Source organism: Eubalaena glacialis, chromosome 15 (genome assembly GCF_028564815.1).
Source record: "Eubalaena glacialis isolate mEubGla1 chromosome 15, mEubGla1.1.hap2.+ XY, whole genome shotgun sequence".
NCBI classification, from domain to species: Eukaryota; Metazoa; Chordata; class Mammalia; order Artiodactyla; family Balaenidae; genus Eubalaena; species Eubalaena glacialis.
Window position 1 is genome coordinate 87624725 of NC_083730.1, and position 18718 is coordinate 87643442.

At 46.1% G+C, this 18718-nt stretch overlaps 1 protein-coding gene across 8 annotated transcripts in view; it reads left to right on the forward strand.

The window, feature by feature from the left end:
- The window catches only part of ZNF664 (zinc finger protein 664), a 34342-nt gene extending 18088 nt beyond the window's left edge, over nt 1–16254 (forward strand). For 5 of the 8 annotated variants that reach the window (XM_061169414.1, XM_061169415.1, XM_061169416.1 and 2 more), the window contains 2 exons: nt 13450–13513; nt 13619–16254. In XM_061169414.1, the coding sequence (XP_061025397.1) occupies nt 14215–15000 (786 nt within the window). In that variant the 5' untranslated portion in view covers nt 13450–13513; nt 13619–14214 and the 3' untranslated portion in view covers nt 15001–16254. Of the gene's footprint in view, nt 1–12839; nt 12929–13449; nt 13514–13618 lie in introns of all 8 variants that reach the window. The other 3 variants (XM_061169417.1, XM_061169418.1, XM_061169420.1) reach the window with 2 other exon arrangements.
- Nucleotides 16255–18718: the final 2464 nt, after the last annotated feature.

The following is an 18718-nucleotide window of genomic DNA, read 5'->3' on the forward strand; positions in this document are numbered from 1 at the left end:
GGGGAATCCCCTGGCCCAGCTGGGAAAGGCTGGTCCCCTGAGGAAGACAAAGCCAATAGAATCAGCCAAAGGGAAGGGACAGGAAAAGGCAGGTTATGCAGGCAAGGGTACACTGTCTTACAGGCTGTAGTGCTTACGTGCATCGACTCTCTAAGCATCCTTGTTGTGTCCCGAAAAGCTTTTGTTTTCAGTCCCCCCGCCCATACCTCCTGCTGCTTCCCGGTCATTGCTGCTCCTTCCTGGGGACAGAATGAGGCAGAGGCCCTTAAGCCCCGTGATGAGAGCGGGCGTGAGCATCTGCATGACTAACAGTGGGTCTGACTGTCCATTTCCTGGATGAGTGAGTTGAGGCTGAGGATGAGTGACCTGTGGCCACACAGCTGTTCAGTGTCAGATCAAGAATTTGAACTTAGAACTTCTTACTGCAAGCCCAGTGTTCCACCCAGCAAATTATTATGATTCCTAATGTATATAGATGTTACACATTTACTAGATAGATAAGGTAAACTTGGGCCTTATATGTGGTACTCACATAGGGGCCATCAGTGAAGCAAATCACATTCTGTCCCATTCCTTGGGCATTCCTCTGTACAGTGTCGAAGAGCAGGAAACAGGTGGTGGTGGAGTCCAGAGTGTGAGGAAATGTCACTGCAGTCAGATGGATTTTAAGACAATCCTATGAATAGAGAGTCAAGAAGGAAAAACTGCTGGGTAGAAGCGGGAGGTGCAGGAGATAGACACGAAGGTGTGAAAGCAGCGTTTGACTTGGAGCAGAGGAGGAACCGTAATTACTGGGAGACACACCGTCGGGTCTTGGGAGGCCTCTGCCTGTGAGATGACCCTCTTGGCAAATGAAGGAGTGTGTCATGCACTAGTCAAAATAAGGGAAATAAGGAAACACATTTATTTGGCTTCAGCCAAGCTGTGGGCACTCTGATAAGTACTTTCACACTTACTATCTTCTTTAATTATCACAGCAAAGGGTTGTAGACACGATTATCCATATTTTTACAGATCAGTCTTAGATCAGCTGGGGTCACACAGCAAGCGGCAGAGCCAGGCTCACGCCCCGCTGTGTCATTCCATAGGTCATTTTTGTGGGAGGACTGGGCTGGAGGGAAGCTGAGGAGAATATACCTATGTCATCCTTTATCACTGTAATCACACAGGCAGTTGTCCTTCTCAGACTTCCTTCTCAGACTCAGAAGAAAGCTTGGCATCACTCCCTCCATACTTTTTGTTGCCCTTCTCCAGACCTAATTTCATAGTCTCTGAGATAATTTCTAGTTAAAGAAAAATCAGGCGCGGTTTCTTTTGTCTTTTATCTTTTTTCCATTAGGAGTCATTAAACCAAGTCACACGAAGAGCAGTTGTCCCAAGGACAGGAGGAAAGCAGCTCTCTTCCCTACGGATCATTAAAACCCAGAGCCCAGATCCTTAGCCGTTGAGAACTTTATTAGGCGCGAGGTCAGGGAACCTAGGACTTTTAGCGTGTAAGGCCTCAGGACGTGTGGGCAGGAATAGGGGGCGGGGAGAGAGGAGCCCACACACGTGGGGCCCCAAGTAGGAAACGTGGTTGGGGTAGGGATAAGGTGGCCTCCCTGGGAGATCCTGGGCGAGCGGCTGAGGGAGCCAGTGTCAGGGGTTGTCTTCTAGTGCTCAGGGGTCACACTGGATTGGAGTCTTTTCTCACCAACTGGTGGCAGGGAAGCAGAGAGGAAGGCATCAAAAGTGATGTAAAATCCACTGTTGTCATTAAAGTTGAGTTGGAGACTCCTGCTCAGAGTCAGAAACTCCTTTGACTGACCTAAAAAGTTGACCTCAATACCCTCGGGGAAATGGTCCCTATAAATTACTGAGGCAGCTGATTATCAGTAGTGGATTCAGGACGTGCTGCTTGAGCGCCAGGTCAGGGAGTGTTGGAGTAGGGGTTAGGGCAGGTTACTGAGTAGATGCCGCGTGAATGGCAGCCAGTGGCCATGACTGACGGACCGTTTCAGGAGCCTGCACTGAGGCCCCTGTGGTTTTCCGAAGCGTGCGGTAGTCCAGTGAGCAGGTGCAGCGCGCGTGCGCCCCTGAACTGGCCCCCAGGTGGGTAGAAGCCTGGACTGTGCTCTGAGGCTGGGCGCTCTGCTGTAGAGGGGCTTGGCCCCAGGAGACTGAGGCCCCGGAGAGAGCTGCGCGCTGGAGCCGCTGTAAGCGAGGCTCCCCTCTCGCTCGGACTGCCTCCAGCTTCCCGTTCCTAAGTTAGCCCGGGAGGTGAGGAAGCCTGCGTCCTCACCTCTGAGAGTGAGAAGCACACCTCAGGAGAGTGGCCCCGCAGCGGGGCCTTGCAGGGGGTTGTCAGCGAGGGCAGGTGAAGTGTGGGGAGCGGACTAGCTGGAGGCCTTTGTGGCTGCCGTAGAGTGTTGGGGGAAGCCAGCCACCAAGGTGAGAGGTCTGGGGCCTTACAAGGTGGTCTTCCCTGTGACCCGTTACCGTAGACGTGGCCCGGGGCACGTGCAGAGGGACTGTAATGAGGAAGGCGGCCCTGGTAGCTTGAGGAGTGAGGTATTGGGAAAAGTGGGGGAAATAGGAAGGGCCTTTTGGGCAACCAGCCCGGGTGTCTTCCAGGCCGCTAATATCTTCTATTCAAGGACCGATGGTGAGGTAGGAGCAAAATGGAGTGGGTTTGGCATTCACAGTCCTAATCGATGCGTTACAAGTGGCTGCTGTAATTAAGTTGTTTTGAGACAGATAGCCGAGCAAAGACGAGGTGGACTGGGCCTGTGGACCTTGAGTATCTAGGTCAGCTGTACCCTGTTATGTGTGGTTGAGACTGGAATTTTCTGAAGGTGTAGTGAGATGAACAAGGAGGTAGATGCTGCCTCTGTTGTGTGCCCAGGTCCCTGCAGCACACGGGGTGGGGGGTGGGGGGGGCGTGGCCTTGAACTTCTTAGCCCTGTTCCTCTGCAGCATGCAGGCACCGGGGACCTGAACAGCCTTTCCATTTATTTTTTGTTGCCGAGGCCTGTAGAAAAGGGCCAAGCAGAGGTTCCTTAGCATACCACTGCCAAATTAATATCTGAGTGAGTTGATTTGTGGGACTTCCTGATGGTTTGTGAGGAGGAGGAGTTCCTAGCCATGCTGGGGACATGTTCCATGTTCTCTCTCCACGAACAGGGACATCCATTATGTCCAGGGGGAACCGTATAGGATAATAAGAATCACAAGGCCTTGGAACCGAAATCAAGGTCTTAGAGGGACACATTAGTAGCTTCTGCCTAATGGGATAATTTCTGAATCCTTTATAAAACGTCTCTCTGGGTAAAGAGTTATTTCTTGTAGTGTTCATCTTTTAGTCTTCTCATGTACAAAACTTGACTTTGGGGTTATTGTAGAGGAATTTGGAGGGTATTTTTCTTACAACCAGAATAATGATGGCTGATGATGGAAATTACTAGCTATAAGTAAGTGTTCATCTTACAGTTTGTTCACATACTTTCAGCTTTAAAAAAAAAAGTCGCTTTGAGATGGAATCTCAACCCCATTTTGGTCTTTGGATCCTTTTACGCTTTAAGAAGTGTTACTTAAGGACCTCAAAGAGCTTTCTGTCTGTGTGGGTTATGGGCATTGACACTTATAATAGAAATGAAGACTAAAACTTTACAAAAAAATTAATTAAAAAATGACAAACTCATTACACATTAACACAAATTACATTTCTATGAAAAATAGCTATTTTCTAAAACAAGAAAACATTTAGTAGGAAGAGTGGCAATATTCACATCCGCTTCTGTGTTCAATCTCTGGCAATATGTTGTTTTAGCTGAAGTAGATGAAGACATCCAGCCTCACAGACAAGAGAATTGAAAAAGGGATTTCAGTAGCCTTTTCAGGTAATTGTGAGTTCATTTGTGACACGATACCAAAACTTGACAAGTGGTAGGTTCCTACAGGTTAGTTGCAATGTGCAATCCTATCAGTGAACCTTTTGTACTGTGCTATGTTAAAATCCCTGGTCTCTTTTGTACTTTGAATAGATCTTTTACCCACAATGATTTATTACCTGACACATTGGTCATTTGGGCAACATTGGTTCACCTTTTGCAGATCCTGAAAATGTTCATATGTTCCATTACATGTAATATCAGAAATTCACGGTTAGCGTTGCTGTCAGTCTCATCAGAAAAGTCTTCAAGTCTCAGGAAGCTGGAGAGCTCATGGTGACAGGAGTTTTCCAAAATCCCAATTTTCACTTGAAAGCTCGGATTTGACAGTTGGCAATAAATACCATCAGTTTCCTGTTATCTGAGATGTCTGCCCAGCACCCAGGTCTGCATAGCAAGTGTGTAATCACTCAAGTAAAAATGATGTTCTGTCGAAAAGAAGAGGCGGTTCAGCTTGCAGCTCAGTTACATTTATACAAGTGCTTTTCCTTTAGGCAACCATTGCACTTGGGTATGCGACCTGGTATGCTTCCATTTTAATCTAGAATATGATGAATATACATTAAAAATATATTTGTATGGATTTCATATCAATGTAATAAGTAATAAACATAGTATGTTTAACATAAATGTAATAAATATAATAAAAGGGTCTAGATTTAATAAAATTATTTTTTTATTGCTTCTTCAAGGATATTCTTAAGTGAAACTGTTGCTTACTGTGAGCCCCTGGAGGTGAAGAATACTTTGACTACCGTATCATTTGGTGCCTCTGCCATAGGGTTCTGTGTGAGGAGCCTAAGGAGTCGGCAGTTTTACCAACCAGTACTTTTGCATCCTCCATGCAAATGTCAGCACAGTGAAAAAAGCAAACAACATCTTACTATTATTTTGAAAATCATTTTGATCTTGTTTTATAAGGGTTTTGGAACCCCCAAGAGTCTTGGTTTTTGAGAACTGCTGGTCTACGACAGTAACTGGAAAGAGCTGAGCTTCCCGAGGTTGGACAGTTGTTCAGTGTCCCGTGCTCACAAGTTGGGTTTTTTGCAAGAGACTCAACTTGTGGCTGGTGGGCTGATTTCAGCCTGCTGACGTTTTATTTGTAGGAATGAATGCTTTTAAGGGGAGTAGGTGGGAGGGACCCCCAGCCCCTGATGTCTTAAGCCGGACAAGAGCACACGGTTATATTCCCTGCCGGACCCCAGAAGGCACCTGACTTCTCGCGCTTGGCTGGAGCATGGTTTTAAGGCGAACGAGGCCGTTTGTCAGGCTCTTGGCTTAGTGTGTTGTAGGAGAGGCCTTGAACCTGGAGTGAGTGAGGAAAACAGAATGTGAAGGACGTATTTTAGAGCATACTGTAACATTTCTGTGCGTAGCAGGGACAGAGAAGAAGGAAAAGATGGATACCACGGCAAACCCAGCTTACTCTGAGCTAGGAAATTGGATAAAAAAGGAATTTTTAGGGAAAAGAATTTCTTTGTCATTCTGTAGGCAGTATTTATTAGCATTTTCCCCAACTCAGGAGGGGAAGGTCTGGGGACTCGGTTTTCACTGTGGGAGGATAGAGCACCCTGATTTATTGGCCCATCAGTGCTGCGTAGACAGGGAGAGGTGATCCCGAACAGGAAGTGAGCGTGCAGTCAGGAAAGGGTATGGACGCTGGGAGGTGACAGGTTGACGGCTGAGCACTGCAGGTTCCTGAAGCCACCCTCCAGTAAACAGCATGCCTTCCCGATGTTCAACGAGTTGAGGGAAGGACAGGGGGAGAGTTTATGGAGCCTAGGCTTGTGCATTGTCTCATTTCATTTTCGTAACAGCCCCGAGAGATAGATACGAGTATCATTTCTCTTTTACGTTTGAGGTAATTGAGTCTTAGGCTTAAGTGACTTGCTTAAAGTCACACTGTTGGGGGAAGAGCTGGAAAGTGTGTGTTTTTTGCAGGATAACAAAGGTTGGCAGAAAGTGCTGCTTCTCGGGCTGAGGGGCGGCTTTGAGGGGGCTGAGCGTTGGAAGGAGTGGGGGCAGCTGGGGACGCGGGACTGGCGCTGCACGGAGACTCACGCTCTCAGGATCGTGCTGTCGGATTGACGGTAGGTTTTTGTAGCTTCGACGTGTATAGAGGAAGAGTGGAATCTTCTTTTTTCTTGGAATGTTTTCTAGCGATCAGGACTTCTGGGTGAGGCTGGAGCCTTTTCATATTCTTGGCCCGTTAGGGGGCATGCAGTCTTCCGACTGCTCTAGCAGGTGATCCTTTGGCAGGGTTTATGATGATTTCGGGAGATGTGGAGTCACGGTTGCAGTGGAAAGGGAAGTGGCAGGGACGGGTGAGTGGAGTTTTGTATGCTCCCCACCCTGTTCCAGGCTGTGACGCGCAGGCAGGCTCTGTCTTGGTCCCGTGGGAATGAGCCACACTCCCTCACTGGCCAGGCTCTGAGGGGGGATTCCTGCGGCTGAGGTGGCCACAGCAGAAGCTACAAATCAGTTAGAAAGCCTCCCCTCTCATTTCCAGATGGAACATCCTTTTCCATTGCTGCCCACTCCCCTTTGATTTTGAACCTTAGAGTTTTATTCTAAGGAAGTGTCCTTTCACATCATAATCTGGTAGAGGTAAGAGAGAGGCAGAGCCCCCCTTTTGCCTTCCACATGCTGAACCTGTGCTCCTAGGCTCTGTCATCCTGGTTGTCTCTAGACACTTGCCCTTCCCTAGGCCAAGACCCTCTGTCCTCCTACCCTTCCTGGTTAACTCGGTTCGTCCTTTCGGTTTCAGTCTAAAAGTAGAGTTTACTAGAAGTCTTCCGTGTCACGAAAGACTAGTTAGGATGCCCCCCTTCGTGCAGCTGTGTCCCTGGGGCCTGGTCGGCCACAGCACCAGTTGCACGATGCTGGGCCTGTCTCCTTCCCCTCCTAGACTGTAAACCACACGAATGCAGAAGCCATGGCTGTGTTGTTCTTCATAGGATCTTCCAGAGTGTAGCCCGCTGCCTGACAAATGCTGGGTGCTAAATGTTTGTGGAACGTATGCCTGCATGCACGCATGTGCTGATCCTGCATCTGAGTTCAGTTTCCAGGGCTGTTGCATCAATGACGACTTTCTTCTAGGCCTGCTTCTGGGTGAGCTGGATTCTCTTGAGTATCATTTATAAATCAAACACTGAACAACATGGCATGAACCAACATGTGTTAGGGCAACTTGGAACACAGAGATCTTCCTGTAAAACACTTCCCAGTAATTAAGAGAACTGGAGGTTGATTTGGAGTCTTTATATTTCACAGTGACTAGTCTAGGGCATCATCATCTGAGCTACGGCACTTTGGTTATCTTTGAAAATCTTCTCCAGGCCCCATGACACAATGCCTGCTCTACAAGTGGGGGAGACGAGTCACATGGCCAGTGCAGCCCATTGCAGTTGGTGGTGGGGTTTTTGGTTGAGGCTGGAGGCATAGGAATGTCTTCTTTCCTATTCTGTTTCATTTTTATCTTTCCCGGAAAGTGTGCCCTTATCCCTTCGAGTGACAGAACTATAAACCACATGTTCTGGCAGATCTGGTTCTAGATAGGAAGTTAGTTTGATCTCTGTTGACATAGATTTAACTGATGTATTAAAGAGTCTGCTACTCTAGGGTGGGGTTATTTATATTTAATGCTTTATCGGAACCATAATACTGTAGAAGGACCTGCAGCACAGCACACGACAGCAGCCGGCCTGGTGCGCGTGTGCAGTCTGAGGGCGAGGCTTCTGGCTGCCAGCTCCTTGGCGAGCGTGACTGGATTTCTCTCCTGCTGGGTCAGGGTGGTTAGTCTTGATGTCACATCCAGCCTGTACTGAGTGTGAGCCACATCCGAGCCAGCGTTCTGGAGCATCTGCTGGGCGCCACTTCCCGACCTGCGCCTCTGTGTTGGGTGGTTGGTTTTCCTCCGAGTGCAGCCACACTGGCGCCGCCCGTCGGCCCAGCACCGGGGCCCTGTGGGACAGTGACGCTTGGTGTCCTGCTCTCCCGCGCTTCTGTTCGTTCCTCAGCACCTGCCCTGTGCGGCCTGGGTCCTTCTATTTTGCAGGCATCGGATCATTTTAACAAGAAATCTGTGAAAAAGTAGTTCACCCTTTCTTCCTATGCAGAATCATATTTGGGGGACAGCTGTGTAAAAGAGAGTAACACGTGAAAGGCGTATACAGAAGTAGTTTAAATAATCCTCTTTCAAAATCCACTTTCAGAATCTCCCTCCCCAGCACAGTGTCATGAGCTTCCTCCCAGGGTGGAGGGACTGTTATCTTCAAGTTCTGCAAGAGATTCAGGCCGAAATTTGGAGAGAAAATCAGTGTGTCCCCCCACCCCCGCCCGCCCCCGTTCCTTCCTCTTGACCTTTGCCCCCTGCAGGTATGACCCGAGTGGGCTCCTCTCCCTGCAAGCATATCTGCCTGCAAGGAAATTCAAGGCTACTGCAGCAGACGCGGTGCCTCAGAGCACAGTCCAGTAGTAGTGTTACCTCCTGAGCACAGTGGTGGTTGAATCTGCGTCTAGAATTGAGAGCTCTTGGCCCGATCAGCCCTCAAAGGGCAACAGCTCCGTTCTCCCAGCCCCTTAATCCTGTGTCTCCGTTTCCAGATGACCCTTTCCAGTGCCAGGGCCCAGAGCTTTTATTCTCTCAGGGCATAGTTTCTTTGTATTTAGGACTCATTTTTTTACTTCCTCGCATTTCAGCCACAGTTGTTTATTAGCTGATCCCTCACTTTTAGCTGTGCCGGGAGATAGGTACAAATTCAGATATTGTTTGGTGTCACAAGGTTTAGATGAGGCAAAGCTGCTAATGGACAAACTACAGGGAGAGAAGAGGGCTCTTTTCACGGAAGGTGGGGACTTGAGGCAGATGGGCTACTTGAAGCTTTCTTCCTGTCACTTCTTAGCCGGATTCTAACCTTCCTGTTTGAGAAGTTCTCCTCAAATATACATTGAAGGCTTGTACTGCTGAGGGTGCCCCTGAGGTCTCGTGGAGAGATGGGACATCGCCCGTGGCAGTGCCAGGTGACCTCAATGCAAGGTTCCTTCCTCCTCAGGTCTCCCAGGTGGCCTCACAGTCAAACAATGGGCTGTCCCCTTGAAAGCCCTTATGGGACATTGGATAGGAGACATCGTCTTGAGAGGATCTTGGGGACATTGTGCCCTTGGGATCTGTAGAATTCTGTGGCATCTACCTACTCGCTGGGTTTACAGTTTCCTTTGTATGTACGGAAGCAGTGAGGCAGGTGCTATTTTAGGAAAGGCTACAATGAGGATCCTTGGTGGTGGTTTGTCCTTCTTTTGTTTTTTGGTTGGTCACATGGCAAATTTGCTGGAGGTTCTTTTGCTTGAGCTTTTTCCTGCAGAATGTAGCTTGCCCTCATGCGGTGAGACTTACATGTGTGTCCAGGCATTTTACCTGGAAGGAATGGCAGTACCTGATTCCTCGTCCAGAGAAACTCTGGCGGGAGTTCATGTACGACAACTGTAGGAGTTTCACATCGCTGAGCTTGGTGTTTCCACCCTTCTGAGCAGAGTCAGCCTCTCCTGAGGCCAGTCTGGACGGATGCCTTGACCCTCACTGCTTCATTTCTGAGGGAGGGCACCAGGAGAAGCACATGGCGTCTCGGTTAATTAGCTCAGGAGGGAAGGAGGAGCGGAGTGCAGCACTGCTCCCTGTGTCCCCTGCTTGTCACCATCACCTTCCCTCTGCTCTCCAGTGACATCTGCGGTGCACACATTCTCACGTGCTCAGGATTGATTGGGGACGTCACAGCCACTGGAGGATTGCATCTGTTTAGCTCAGTTTCACCTCTGTGCAATGTGCCGGGTTCTGGGATCAGTTTGTCATTGCAAGAGGAGCAGGAAAAGAATGTTTTCCCAACATTAACCAGTTTTGTTATCATGAAAAATTACAGACATACGCAAAGGAAGATAGATGAGCTTATTCATCATTTATCCATCACCTAGAAGCAACCGTTACAACAATCCTCCCTCATTTGCTTTGTCTGTCGTTTTTATTTTGGCCAAAGCATTTTAAGACACGTCTCAGACATCATGTCCTTTCATTCTTACAAACTTCAGTATAAATCTCAAAAAATACAGACATTTGTTTACACAACTGCAAAGGCATTATCACACCGAATACAGTGAGCAGTGTTCCTTGTGTAATCTGATACCTAGTCCCTAATGGTGTTTCCCCAGTTGTCCCGTTTTAGCAGCTGGCTTATTTGAATCAGATTCTGAAGAAGGTAGGTCTTCAAGTTACATTTGGCTGTTACGGTTGTTCTATCTCAAGTCTTTGTAATCTAGAGCAGCCCTCCCCACCCCCCTTTTTCCATGCCATTGACTTGTTGCAGAAATGGGTAGCTGTCCTGTGGACTGCCTCACATTTTGATATTTTTCTGCTTGTTTCCTGGTAGTTCCTCTAGCCCTCCTAGTTCCTTCAAATAAAAATGAGTCCTGGAGGCGTGTCTGGCAGGAATGTTTCAGGTGACGCTGTGTGTTTCCTTTTGTCCCTTGGAGTTATGCTGACATCATGGATCGGTGGGTTCAGGGGTCGACAGCCAGATCCTCAAAATGTAAAACGTTCTTGATCAGCCTTTCATCTGATGTTTTCACCCATTTCTCACCGTGGTCTGAATCAGGCATTTCGTTAGGGTTGCATGTTTACTAGCTGGATTGTTGCATCGTCTTGAAGGATAGTTCATAGACGAAGGATTTTTCATTCTTTCCTATTAATTGCCAAGTGTCAAAAAAGGTAAAAGTTGGCGTCCTATAACTTTCAGTTTAGTCTAGTGCCTTGAGTCTGTCTCTCTGCCTCTGTCTGTCCCTCTCTTTCTTTTTCCGCTCCTCCCCAACCCTTGTCGTCGTTGTGAACACGGGGGTTTTGTATATTTAGTGTGTTTCGGTGGATTGCGTTCATTATTCCTTGTGATGCTTAGTTGTCCCATTTTTGGCCAGCAGGAGTCTCTTCATGAATTGGCATCTGTGTTCCTTTGCCATGACTCTCTTACATCCTGGCATAACAAGGTGTCCCAGGCTCACTTTATAAAGTGCTGCTCTGGCCTTGAGACCAGGCGTTCTGCAAGGAACCCTGTGCCATTTGGTGGAAAAGGGTCTATAAGGGAAGGGACCATTGCTGTCGGTTGTCATTGCTTCCAGGCCTTTTTCATGGACAGCCTTAAAAAAAAAAGAGACATGAATTCAAACTGATGTTTCTAAGTCAAATTTTACGTTATAGGATTTTTTTCCTTACCTTTGATTTTATATTTGTATCTCATTTGTTTCACCTCGAATCTTGGTTCCTAACAACATTACCGTAATGACTTATTTGCATTATCCTACTTTATAAAAACACCACTGTTATTATAACTAAGTTAAACTATTGAAAGAAGTTTGACTTCTTTGCAGCTTTATTTATCAACAGAATGTCCCTCTGAGTATGTATGATCAGTCTACTGTACTCAAAAGTCATTTGTGGATATGTTACCAACTTGAAAGTTAAGGTTCATTTTCTTCATTTTGTTTTCAAAATTTAGGGATTGCTTTTCTTGTTTATTTAATTTTATTTTTTGAATATATAAACATTCATATGTCTCCAAAGTCAAAACTACATCACCAGTTACATTCAGAGAAATTTTACTTCATTCTTTTCTCCTTCCTCCCATTTAAATTCATTTTGTACTAAACAGAAATAGACTCACAGACATAGAAAACAAACTTATGGTTACCAAAGGGGATAGTGGGGGTGGGGAGATAAATTAGGAGTTTGGGATTAACGTATACACACTACTATATATAAAATAGGTGAACAACAAGGACCTACTGTATAGCACAGGGAACTATACACAATATCTTGCAATAGCCTATGATGGAAAATAATCTGAAAAGGAATATATATATGTATAACAGAATCACTTGCTGTACACCTGAAACTAATAGAACTTTGTAATTAACTATACTTCAATAAAAAAATTCATTTTGTATTATCCTTCTCCATGTTTACTTTTATACATCATGTAAAGAAATATTTAAATAATTCATATTCCCCTCCTTTTTTGCACAAAAGATAGCATGTTTGAGCTATTATTCTATGCCTTGTTTTTTTGTTTTTTTTTTTTACTGAACAGTGTTATCTGGGTTCACTCATATCAGTACATCATGCTCTTCCTCATTCCCTTTTTTAAATGGCTAAGCAGTAGTTCACTGAATGAAGTCCCATAGTTGATTCAGCCACTCCGCAGTGGACGGGCCTTGGGTTGCCGGCAATTTTGCTGTGACAAGTACCACCTCAATAAACTGGGCCATCAGTCATTCCTATTTTGCAGTATATCTTGGGATAGAGCTCTAGAAGTGTGATTACTGGGTCACGGGATAGATGCATATATAATTTTTCAGACATTGACTATATGTTTTTGCTGAAATTTTGGTTATCTAGTTGAATTTCATTATTCTAACACTTCCATCTAGAAACAGTGCAATTTATTTTGCAATTTTAATGTTGAAGAAATCTCCTCAATCTCTCATGTACCCTATCTTTGTATAAAACATATTATGGAGAGTGTTATTTTAAGATCTGTTAATTTCATTAATTAATTGAAGTATCACTTACTGAGTATAAAGTACAGGACATGAAAAGGTGGCTAAGGCATCCTAAACCTCAAAAGATTTCAGATTGAATATTTTGGAATTTTCTTCTGTTTCCTCTCCTTCTATTTGGTATATATTTTGTCCCACGTTGGTTATCAAAAGCCTGGTAATAAGGCACTGGAAAATGTACCTTTATCTGCTGTACCAGAAGAAAGCAGGCCATGTCTGCAGGAGAGAGGAGGTGTCATAAAGTACTCTGTAGATGCATTCAACAAATACTAACCGAACCACCTCCCCGCCTCCCCGCCTCCCCTTTGCCAGAATGTAACAGCGAGCAACATACAGAGTTCTTCCCTCCTGGCATTTATAATCTAGTACGGGACACAGAACAAGAAGCAAGGAACAATAAGGTAATTACAAGTTCTCTGCGCTTTGAAGGAATCAAATAAGAGATTAAAATAGAGCCTTAGCCAGGGGCCTTCTTTACGTAGGGGAGAGGCGGCTGACACACCAAGCCACGCGTGAGGTTGGGGAGCTTGGGGGCAAGGTCATGCAGGATCTTGGTTTTTAGGTTAAGGATTTGGATTTTAAGTACATAAGGAAACCATGGAGGACAATTAAGCAAGGGAATGACATTTGATGCTGTCATATATTTATTCTTTCTATGGATTGGGAGGTGACTCAATATTACGTTTCAGCTCCAGAAGCAACATTTTCCCTTCTGAAGTTCCACGTGGAGCGCATTTTCCTTCTTGTGCCTTTATGCAGGACAGCTGCTTCTCATACTCACATGCAGGTCTTCTGAGGGTTTCTTTTCTTTTTCAATAGTATTCCCTTGATGTTGCTCAGATAATTACAGTAAGTGGTTGTAATTGGATTATGTACTTGGGCTATGAACAGGAGCATGATATCTACAAATTCTCTTCTTCAGACCTGCAAATCCAAGAGACACGTCTCTCTGGAAGATAAGAACTCCTTCCTCACGATCAAAAAAGGTCTGTGTTACTGCTGTCACGTTTATAAAATTAATTATGGAATCCATAGCAATTTTCTGGACAAGAAAGGCATTTTCAGTGTAAGTATTTATGTTTCTGTTACAGAAGACTGCTGGAGTGACGCCTGCGTAGGGAATCCTCACCAGGAAGGACTGACACACCTGGACCCAAGGCGCTGGCTTCCTGGGAGGCTCCTGTCTGATGTGCAGGAGGCAGGATGTCATTGTGACTCTGCAAGGGGAGGCTCCTGGCGACCGAGACCAGCACGCAGTATCGCACCCTTGGCTACAGGGGACGCTGTGCAGGCCTTTTCCTACAAGTGAGAAGCACGAGATTATTCTGCAAGAGGAAGATTCCAGGGGCTTAAAAACGCAAAGGTTTCTACCTTGGGAGCCCCTTGGAATGTTGGCAGCTCAGGATCTCAAAGAAAGTTCTGTGTTAACGAGTTACAGAGTTCACGTGGAAGTAAATGTCACTTTCTAATCAATAATAATACCGAGTGAGGAGCACTATGCAGGGAGAAACCTTCCATAGAAAGACAGGCAGGGAAAAGCTTAGGCCGACCTTAAACCTCCCGAACAGAGCCAGCCTGAGATAAACACCAAAATGGCCAAGTGAGAGACTCTGTGAAATAGCAGCCCTGTAACTGTAGTAGTTGTGAGGAAATCTTCTCCGCTAAATCACGATACCAAATAGGAAACATGATCTACAAGTGCCCCATGTGTAGGGAATTCTTCTCTGAGAGAGCAGATCTTTTTATGCATCAGAAAGTTCACACTGCTGAGAAGCCCCATAAGTGTGACAAGTGCGACAAGGGTTTCTTTCATCTGTCAGAGCTCCATGTCCATTGGCGAGACCACACGGGAGAGAAGGCGTATAAATGTGACGATTGCGGGAAGGACTTTAGCACCACGACAAAGCTCAATAGACACAAGAAAATCCACACGGTGGAGAAGCCCTATAAATGCTACGAGTGCGGCAAAGCCTTCAACTGGAGCTCACATCTTCAGATTCACATGAGAGTTCACACAGGTGAGAAACCCTATGTCTGTAGTGAGTGTGGAAGGGGCTTTAGCAATAGTTCAAACCTCTGCATGCATCAGAGAGTCCACACCGGAGAGAAGCCCTTTAAATGTGAAGAGTGCGGGAAGGCCTTCAGGCACACTTCTAGCCTCTGCATGCATCAGAGAGTCCACACAGGAGAGAAGCCCTATAAATGCTATGAGTGTGGGAAGGCCTTCAGCCAGAGCTCGAGCCTCTGCATCCATCAGAGAGTGCACACCGGGGAGAAGCCCTATAGATGCTGTGGGTGTGGGAAGGCCTTCAGCCAGAGCTCGAGCCTCTGCATCCATCAGAGAGTGCACACGGGGGAGAAACCTTTCAAATGTGATGAGTGTGGGAAGGCCTTCAGTCAGAGCACCAGCCTCTGCATCCACCAGAGAGTGCACACAAAGGAGAGAAACCATCTCAAAATATCAGTTATATAAAGCGTTTTGCTAAGAGATAAGAATCTTAAAACCCATAAGTGCCACTAGGAAGGAAAACCCTGTAAATACCTACATTGACCCAAGAAATTTTTACAGCAAGCCCTAGCAGAACATTGTTTTCCAAGAGGCACGTGTGAGGTTGATTTTTTGGATTCATGCCAAGTGTGTTCCACAGCTTGACTTTGAATCTGGAATCCCTCCGCGTGTTTGCCCAGGACAGGCTGTGAGGTCCCAGTCGTGGGTGTGCGTTTCCTGGGATTCTGGCACGATGCCTCCGTAGTTGAAACACTACACAGGAAACCATGATCCTTGCCCAGCCTCCTGAGTCACCTTCTGTCTACGCTTTACCTAAAAGTTGCCCCAGATACTCCCCCATTTCGGGAGCTCATGACCTTCCTTCTCTTGATCCAAGCATACTGGCGAATGCATTTGAAAACAGCCAGCTCCCACGAAGTAGTGTTCTGGTATTTCTGAGGTTACCACTCGATTCAGCCTCTACGTATCTGTCCATATATCCCGTTACTTCTGAACTCACTTTACCTGTATATCCTCAAAATACCCATAAATATCCACCCCTTCCTAGATGGCATTAAATTTCATTTTAGATTTTAGGTGACTCATAATTTCCATTTACTTTGTCTGTTGGCGAAATCATTGGCAGACATACATGCCCTTGAACTTTAATTTTGTGAATTCTGCTAATCACTGTGTCTCTTTGTTAGTCAGACTTAATTTTCTAGTGGCTACATCACATATTTTTAACTTGAATTTTTTTGGAAATAGCTGAATGTAAATAGGGAGGATGAAGCAAGCAAAGTTAGAACTTTTCTCCATCCAGAATTGCCCTCTCAGGCTCCTTTGGTAACAAGGGGAGCCCCTTACTAGCTTGGGGAGACCATAGGAGAAGCAGATGGTAGGAGACCTCACTAATAATAGTCTCTGATTCTGTGATTTTTGGGCAATAATGTGTAGGAGTCCTTGATACCTTTTCATTGAGGATTACATATCAGTTCCTTTGTAGGCATGAACTTTCTTCATTCATTCAACAAGTATTTATTGAACACCTCCTGCGTGCCAGGCACTGCGCCAGGTACCGGGAATACCACTGAGTGAGACAGACAAGGGCCCTGCTCTCGTGGCGTTGCCTTCTGGTGGAGGAGACAGATGATAAGCAAGTAAACAAATAAATAATGTAGTCTGAGGTAGTGATTAAGTGATACGGAGAAAATAACCTAGGGTGATGATTTAGAGCAGTGGGGGTGGGGCGGGGGGCAGCGGTAGGTAGCGGGCAGGGAGGCCTTTCCGGGGGCGGCACAGGGGCGGCTGCAGGGGGGTCGCGGTCCCGCCGGGGAGCTTCCGGAGCAGGAGGTGGCGGCCCGGCGGTGAGGGTAGCGAGCAGCGGGGAGGGGGAGAGATACTGAGTTGCTCAGTATCCTGACATTTATAGGCCTTTTTTTTTTTTTTTCTTTTTTTTTTTTTTTTCTGGCTAGATTGGTATTAAAAACTCATGTGGAGGAACTCAAGGAATGTTTAGAAGACCAAAAGTCCCCAATGACAACAAAAAGCAACTAATTTTTAACTTTGTTTCCCTTCTCATTCCTGTTTTCATTGATTTCCCACATGCAGTCATTTTGCTCAGGAAGTCTTTGGGGAAATTAAGGCTCTTTGAAAGCTCTGGAATGGGTGATCAGGGTAGCGGTCTGTGTCCACTGTCTGAGAGGTTGGAAAATGAACTACCCGAAATAGTCATCGAAATGCTGAAACGGAGCTTGATTTTCTCTTCATATTTGAATTAATTTCTTCTGTTTGACTGGAAGGGTTTTTTGTATAACTAAAACCTCAATGCATAAAGGAGATTTAAAAGGAGCACATAACTTACTGGGTGAGCCATGAAACTGGAGGTGGGATTTGGGGGTAAATTTGTTACCATCTGAATTTTGATCCAGACATCTCTGTTAACAAGCCCTTGGGAAGTTGCTTCTCATGTTTCCTCATTTTCGCAAAGAGAGGGCTGGCTTAGTTATTTGATAAAGCCCCTTCCAGGCCTGAATTCCTCGACTACGATTTACTGTAGTGTCTTAACACACTTCCATGTCACAGTAGTGTGGAGCATTAGAGAAAAGCCTAGACTTTTAGTTGATAGAGAGCCAGTTGAAATATCATTGATAGAATTTTAGGTTTAGGAAAAATTGGTTTGATTTCTAGCTTTATTACTGTTAGGTATGTGAGCTTGGGCAAATCGCTTAATCTTTGAGTCTAGTTTTCTCACTTACAAAATGAGGACATTAGGCTAAATGATTTCCGAGTTTCCAGCTAGTCCTAGAGTTCTATATTTCTACATAGTTGAATTATTTTATCATGCTGTTGCTGGGGAATATGACTAACACTTTTGAAGCTACTAATTTTATGTCGAGCTTTAAAGTCCATAATTGTTATCTTCGGAAAATATTATTTGACCTACAGTATGTCCAAATCAATTTAATAAAATCACTTTATAACAGGGTTCTGTGCTTGACATGTGGTTGTGTGAATTCAGTGGTCAGCGTGTGTGTGTGTGTATGTATGTGTGTGTGTGTGTGTGTGTGTGGTGGCTTGTGCATTTTGTCTAGGTGACCATATAATAAAGTGAGGGGGCGATGCTGTTACTACTTAAACAAGGACAATAGGCCTAAACTGGGACTGCGCCAGCAAACCAAGTTGCGAGGACCCTGTGGCCCAGGGGTCAAGCAGTTGACAAAGGAGTCGTGAGGTCTGGCAAACTGGAGAAGGCCTGCCCTCCTGAGAGGACAGCGCCTGCTCAGTGGTAGCTGTTTGTTTCCATGTGGGATACAGGCTTAAGGGTCCCGCATCATCTGCTCTTCTAAGGAAGAACCAACAATCCAGATTTTTACATAAAATTTAATGATTTTTAAAGGTTGGCAACGAATTCATGTTCCCTGTGTGACCCATTTGGGTCATTTGTATTACCTGCGTGGCACCCTAAGGCTTTGCTTTCACTTTGCAAGCTGCGCTCTGGTCCCTGATGGCTGTCTCCCGCCCACGCTAAGGCCTGACACTAATCAGCCGAGCAGTGGTGGCCCAGACCCCACGCACCAGTCTCTGCAGGGGGTCTGGCGTCCACCTGCCTCTCGGGGCGAGTCTAGGCTCTGCTTCCACGGTTGAGGCGGAAGCCATCCCGACGGCCCTTGCGATGTGAGTGGGGTGGGGCAGAGACCCCACGTGGGTCACACGTGGCTCAAGCTCTCCCACTGGGTCACTCCTGTGCCTGCTAGGAGTTAGGGTGTGAGAGAGAAAAGCCAGGGCTGACTTCACAGTTTCTAAGGGGAGCCCGAGTAAATGGCAGATTGTATCTTTACGGTCTCTTACCTTAAGGAAGAACTCTTTCAAGAAGTCAGCCCAATAGCCTGCAGTGGTCTGCTCTAGAGAAGGTGGGTGCCCAGGCCAGTTGCGGGCCATCTGGAGGAAGCTTTGGGTGTGTCTTTGGTGTTGCGTGAGGCTTGGACACGATGCCTTCCAAGGGGCCTTCCACCTCTTAGTTCAGTTGTGCCCCCCCAGATTTAAAATTATTAAGCGAGTCTTTCTGTGCAACCTGCTGTTATCCTCAGGAATCTGAAAATAATAGGTGAAAGCAAGTATCAGCAGATGGAAAAAGTACTCAATGGTAAAATCAAACCCCGAGGAAGAGATGAGAAAGAGGTTGATACCGTTACAGGGCAGG